Source organism: Tupaia chinensis, unplaced genomic scaffold, assembly GCF_000334495.1.
Source record: "Tupaia chinensis unplaced genomic scaffold, TupChi_1.0 Scaffold143672_1, whole genome shotgun sequence".
Classification (NCBI taxonomy): domain Eukaryota; kingdom Metazoa; phylum Chordata; class Mammalia; order Scandentia; family Tupaiidae; genus Tupaia; species Tupaia belangeri.
In genome coordinates, this window is record NW_006203520.1 from 113860 (window position 1) to 121172 (window position 7313).

At 35.3% G+C, this 7313-nt stretch overlaps 1 protein-coding gene across 1 annotated transcript in view; it reads left to right on the top strand.

Annotated features, from left to right (window-relative positions):
- Positions 1–3278: 3278 nt before the first annotated feature.
- Positions 3279–7313, top strand: part of LOC106733406 (vomeronasal type-2 receptor 116-like) — a 13827-nt gene continuing 9792 nt past the window's right edge. The window contains 1 exon segment of the mRNA XM_014582608.1: positions 3279–3479. Coding sequence (XP_014438094.1) covers positions 3279–3479 — 201 coding nt within the window.

The following is a 7313-nucleotide window of genomic DNA, read 5'->3' on the forward strand; positions in this document are numbered from 1 at the left end:
ATATGACAGCATTATCCTTCACTATGATCTGATCCCACTCACAATGTCCTCAGAACCTAGCTTGTTTGATTGAACACAATTTGCTTAAATGGAGGGAGGGAGAACTATTTCAGGGTCTTCCAGAGCCCAGGAACCTTACTCACATCAGCTGCATTATCCACACGGGGGGATCTCTGAATAGTATTTAAGTCTAATACTTTGTGTCTCTTAGATTAGCCAAGGAGTTTGACCTTAATTACAGTGACTGTATTTCCTAATGCTATCCTCGCCCTTTTTAGATGGTATTGGAAGAACTACCAACATGTTTTGTCCTTTCTCTTTGCCATTAAAGAGATCAACAAGATCCCCCATTTGCTTCCCAACATTTCTCTGGGTTATAATCTCTACAATGCATTTCCCAGTTACCAAAAGACCTTAGAGAGTGCTCTATTTTTGCTTTCTGGAAGGAACCAGACTCTGTCTAATTACAACTGCCAGACACAGAAGCAATCTGTGGCTATTATTTCAGGAAATACACCAACATTTTCAGCTAATTGGAACCCTTTTGGAACTCTATAAAAGCCCACAGGTAAGTGGGTTGTCAGGTCTGCAGAACAATGTTTGGATCTCCTAATGAAATTCTCTCACATAGAGCAAAGAAAATGTGAAAGCTGAATTAATGCACCCCTTGATAGTTATAAACAGATCACAGGGAACTTCCTGGGTTATGAGACTAACAGTGTAAGGATGATATCTTAAATAAGAAAATAGAATCTGAGGCTCTACCCAGATTCCTGTCCATGACCAATGCATATAACCCCAAAGCTGGGAATATTGACTGTTGAGAATTTTTAAATGTGTGCCTTCTAGAAAATGCACATAGCATAGTGGTCAAACCATATCTTAGGAGAAGACATTATTAGGGCCATCCAGAGAAAAATGATGATTAGATCTGGCTATCACTTGGGACAAATACAAATACATTCCAGCAGAGATGTCCCCAAATTGGCTATATCTGTTGTGGTTCACCAACAACCATTACTCATACCTATGTAGGTGAACCTGTTGAAAGCACTTTCAGTTAGTCTCCACATAACAACTCTCAATTTCTGAGATTATTTCCAGGAAAACTATCTAACACAAGCATTACTCAGGAGACATTACTGGTAAAACATACAGCATCAACTTAGAATTATGTTCTGCAAAAGTAAAAAAAAAAGTGCTTGCACATTTATATTCATTGCAGCCTTATTCCCGATTTTTTTTTCTTTTTTTAGAGAGTTTTTTTTTTTCCTATTGGGTGTGTACATTCACCAGAAAGACAGAGAGAGACAGAGAGATAGAAAGCAAGAAATCGCCCCCCAGAGGAGATGGCCATGCCACAATCCCTTCTCCTCCATTCTCCTCTTGGGATCTTGGGCACGCATGCACACGTGCCTGGTGTGAGTTTAAGCCATGGGGTCCAGGACTCAAACCGTGGTCGACTACATGGGAGTCCAGTGACATAGCCATTACACTAACTGCTGGTCCTACGATTGTTAAGATATGGGATCAACCCAAAGATCTACAAATAGATGAATGCAGTGAAAAATTGTGGTACATATACTCCATGGAATACTATTCAGCCATAAAAAACAACAAGGTCATAGAATTTGACAGAAAGTGAATGAATATGGAAGTTTTGTTGCTGAGTGCAGCAAGTCATGCTATGAAGGAGAGACATTGCATGTCTCCACTTTACATGTACCGACTGTCTACACTCTGTGGTAGAGATTAAAAGACTGGAGAACATAACAGTATTAAAAATTGTAATTGACACTAGAGACAAAGTGGAAAGAGAGTATGAGGAGAAGAGTGTAGGAAATTTGGGGGGTGGAATGGAGAGGTAAGACACTTGTGGGACACAGGTAAGGTCTATTATCTGTTGATGAGTGGTGGTCTCAACTGGGCTAGACTGAGGTATATATCATGCTGGGTAAAGTTTCTTTACAATCTAAATGATGTATAGCAATTTAATGCATGAATAATGTTAAACATATAAATAAAAATAAAAAAATAAAATAAATTCTCCATTGGGAGACTCATAAACTTAAAAAAAAAGTCAGAGAGGGTGTTTGTATTTTAAAAAATAAAAAGAGGTTATACTTTGGTGACAAGTCCACAGTAGCAAAAGATTGGAGTTTCTACTTAACATTGATTGGAAAGGAGAAAGCATCTAATTGACAAGTCAGAGGGGTCCAGCATGACAGAATCACCAGTATCTTTGTGCATCATCTGCATAAAGTTTATCCCTTCTTCAGTTCCCTCTGTAGATGTAAAGAGCAGATGTAAATATATTTAACATCACACTTTTTATTTAATGCTTTTGTCAAGGAGCAACAGAACTATCTGAACTAGTCACATGATCTTTCCTAGAACAATTAGAATTGAGAAACCCAATTTTCTAATGACCACCAGACAAGGTCATCTGCACAGCAGATTTGCTATTCACCTAATATCCCATTAATTTGTCTTACCTGGAGATACTCAGAATTATCAGAATTATCTCCTACCTGTTTAAGTGAAACAACCACAAATTTCACTAAGGTCAGAATCAAGCTACTTCTTTTCTTATTCAGATCACATACAGTTCTCTTGATACCATCCTAGCTGATGAAGAACAATTTCCATCAATTTATCAGATGGCAACCTAAGAAAGCTCCTCTGGAACATGGAATCATCTGGTTGTTGCTACATTTTGACTGGAAGTGGGTGGCACTCTATGTATCTGATAACAGGCAAGGGGAGCTGTTTTTACAGCATCTAAAGGCAGAGATGATAAAAAAGGACATCTGTGTGGCCTTTACAGAAAAACTTTCTGCCACAACTGGTCTTACTACATTTCATGACTTCAATTTTATGACTAAAATAAAAGTTTTATCTGCAAATGTATATATATTATCTGGAGGTGAAGTGAGTATTTTCAGTCTGAAATTTGAAAAAGAATTTTATTTAATTTCAGGAAAAGTGTTGATCATGATAAATGTCCATTCATCACAGTGGGAAAGTGTTTTGTCTCTCATAGATAGAGAACAGTACTTTTTCCATGGAGCCTCTTATTTTCAAGCCAGGAAAGGGAAATCCCTGGCTTCAAACAATTTCTCAAGACCGTTAATCCTTCTCAATACCCAGAAGACTTTTACTTTGGTAAACTCTGGATTTCCTTTTTTAATTGTTCACTTGCTGGCTCAGTTTGTGGCAAAACTGGAGACTGTCCATCAAATTCTTCCTTAGAGTTTGCACCATCTCCTGTGGACATGATGACTGTGTCAGACTCCAGCTTTTTAATCTATCATGTTGTGTATATGGTGCACCAAGTGTTTCATGAGATACTTTTGAAGAAAATGCAAATGGAATCTCCAAAAAATGCTGACCAACGTGTGCTTCTTTCCTGGCAGATAAAACATTTTCCAAAACCAGAATATGCATCAGGCATGTTCAAATACTGCCAGTGCTTGGAGGTATTTTATTAAGCTGCAACATTGTGACCATGCTTTGTTCAACAGGATAAAACACAATGAATAATTTTTTTGCACTACATATAAGTATATATGTAATTACTATGTTTATTTAGAGAATTCTGCCATTAGGAACTTAGACCTTTAAAGTATTTAACTGTATCAGAAAAAATATTTTCCTGTAGAATTAAATTTTCAAAAATATCCAAGAAATGATTAACGATAAAACAAAGATTAAAAAATGATCAAATACATATATATTTTCTAGGAGTTTATACAAAGCCAATGAACATTGACATAATGGCCATTTCTGATCCTACCTAGTTTATCTACAGTGATATATATGCTGTTGCCCAATCCCGCCATGTAATGCTTTTGGTGAGAACACTAATGGGTTTTACCCAATATCCTAAAATGATTCATAGAAACAAATTATTTTTTCTTAAGTATACTTATGTGCAAAAATTATGGGAATAGGGATCATCATTTAATTTTTAAAATTTACATCATTTAAATGTATTATTATTATTACTAAATTTGACCATAGAAAAACAGATAGAAAGAGACAGAAAGTTAGAAAGTAAGCAACCAGGTCTGAAACTAAAACTACAGTCAGTCATGTGGGAGTCCAGTATCTTTAATCACCATGCCACCTGCCGGCCCCCCATCATTTAATTTTAAGTATGAAGCAAATTATAATACATGTAAGCTCAGAACCACATTCTACTTGATTTACAAGTAATTTTATATTTTAAACTAAACATATCTAAATCAAAATATTATGTATAAATATCTTTATGGAAGGGAGATTAGTCAAATTTGTTGAGCAAATCAAGTAAATGTAAAATATATACATGTATAAAGTTTAGTTTGCCATCTAATTAATTTTTTATTTTAATATTTATTTTTTCCATTTAATCATTGTACATCTTTATTGAATACAATATAGTTACACAAAGCATGCATTCAGTGTATGTTAATCAGGTCAAAGATGTTGCTATATATATTATTTCAATAGAGAACTTTATATTATTGTTTTTTGTTAACTTTTTCTCTATTTGTACTAGCATTTATAATCTTTCATCTTCAGTTTGTGCTAAATTAATGTTCATTCTTAGAAAAGCAGGTAATCTTGTCAAGATGGAAACATAGGCATAGGCAAGTGGTGTGTGGTTAAGGATGATGGACTTCCACAAGGCTGACCACAGTTCCAGTCCCAAAACTGGTGGCTTGCTTTCTCATTTTCTCTGTCTCTTTCTCTCTTTCTCTCCATGGTCAAATTAAAATAAGTAAATAAAGTTAAATAATAATTTAAAAAATCTTTATAAAAAAGATGGAAGCATAGTTGTGACTACAGCCTACTTAGATTGCTTCTATTCCAAAAAAATTACACAACAGTGTATAAATTATAAAACAATTACTTTCTGCAATGAAATGTTAGTAATCCAAAGGTTAAGAGCTTTATATGCTTTCTAAAAATCTCTTTAGAATTCAAGAGTTTTATATTTATGTATTGACATAAATTGTTCCTTGTAATGTCACATGACAATTGCTTTTAACAAAATATCTGAAATAAAGAAAAAGAACAGGACTGATTCTGTGATATGGTGGTTAAGTCAGCCTGATCCCACATGGCCTACTATAGGGTTTGTGTCTCAGACACAGGAGCTTTAGAAACAAACTGGGTGCATGCGTGTGCATGTCCAATATCCCAAAAAGGAAGGGGACATAGAGAAGGGATCGTGCTACCACCATTCCCATGGAGTGTGCTTTCTCCTCTTCCTCTTGCTATGTCTCTCTTTGACAAGTATGCATGTGCCCTAGCAAAATCAAAACAAAACAACAAAAGAGGGACCAGCAGTTAGCATAATGGCTATGTCACTGAACTCCCATGTAGTCAACCGCGGTTCGAGTCCCGGACCTGGTGGCTTAAACTCACGCCAAGCGCGAGAGAAGATCCCAAGAGGAGAATGGAGAAGGGATTGCGGCCTGGCCATCCCTCCTGGGGGGTGATTTCTCGCTTTCTATCTCTGTCTCTGTCTTTCTGACGAGCGCACGCGCCCTATAGCAAAAACCTGTCCAAAAAAAAAGCAAAAGACAAAGAGTAAATTTTTCTTTCTCTTTTAAAAATTTTACTAAAATGTATTTGATAGCCACAAGTTCCACTTATTTAATTCATAAACTTGAATGAGTTTAGACACACACATAGTTTACAATGTTTTCAGCACTATGTAGAAATTAAACATGTCCATCTATGTTGTGCTTTGTTTAAAGCAGTGAGATTAGCTTCCAGGAAGTGCAAACCTAACTTTATTAGTCTGGTTTTTACCAAAATTCATGGTCAAATCAGCTTCTGTGAAACTTCATAGAATTTTTTCTGAAAATATACGATTGCTCCTATCTTGTTTTCACTAATAGGAAAAAGTTTATTTTGCATGTGCCATGAGATGGTAACTACCCAAACAAAACTAAACCTCTACCAAAAAAGAAACCTAAGAGTAGAAATTAAGGGATTACTTCATAGTTATAAACCTTCTGCCTTTATATTAAATTTATTTCTAATTTCTGAATTGTACCTCTAATCCAGTTTCATTCATTTCTGAGGAAAAGCCAATTTACAAACAGCACTGGGTACAATATGCCCCTAAATGAAAAAAGAAATGATATGATACAGTATAATATCCTGAATCTTGTTAAGTTTTCTAACCACAGTTGGCTACTGGTTAAAGTAGGGAACTTTGTCTATGGGAACTCCCATGATCATGGCTTGGTCATCAATCAAGACATAATAAAGTGGCCTGTCAGTTTCAAAAAGGTATGCTGTCATTTCAGTATTAAATGTATACAGAAGTACCTGACCAGTGTCCTAAAATAAGTAACTACATTAATTCAGCATTAAATACACTTTTTAAAAGATTTATTTTATTTTATTTATTATTTAAATTTGCTATAAGGTATATGTGCTCACCAGAGAGAGAAAGAGAAGAAAACATTTAAGGGACACAAAAGTGGAAAATTATCTGTTGATGATGATAATCCATATAGTAATATCTTTGGACAAATTTACAGTGTATTCATGCTGGTAAAATTCATTTTTTATGCTGTAATAATACATAGTGATTGCATGTGAAATAAAAACAATAATAAATTTTTAATTGAAAAAAAGTGAGAAAGCAAGATGCCAGATTCAGTACTTAAAGCATGGTTAGCCATGGGTGAGTCCAGCACTGTCACCAACACATCATATGCTGGCTCCTAAATATACTTTTTACATCTTGACTTTTTTTATTATGTAATTTTGATTACACATAGTTTAAACTGTAACTATAGAAATAACTGATTTGTATTTGTATACACCACTATTTTTAAATTTAGGTATTTTTGTAGTAGCACTTCAATTAATAAAATAAAGAAGTTTTTGAATATGTATACATAGCCAAACATTACTTAATGACAGAAATATGTTCTGATAAATATATTTTTAGGCAATTTTGTTATTAGGCTAACATCATTGATTGCACTTATGTAAACCTAGATAGTACTGCTACTACACACACAGAAACTACCCTGTTACCTTAAGAACTGTCATATATCGGGACCAGCAGTTAAGGTAATGGCAATGTCCCTGGACTCGCATGTAGTCGACTGCGGTTCGCGTCCCCGACCTGGTGGCTTAAAACTCAAGCCAGGCATGTGTTCATGCATGTCCAGATCCCGAGAGAAGAATGGATTGCTTTGTGGCCATCTCCCATGGGGGGTGATTTCTCGCTTTCTGTCTCTCTGTCTCTCTCTGTCTATCTGGCGAGCACACATGCCCTATAGCAAAAACCTCTCAAA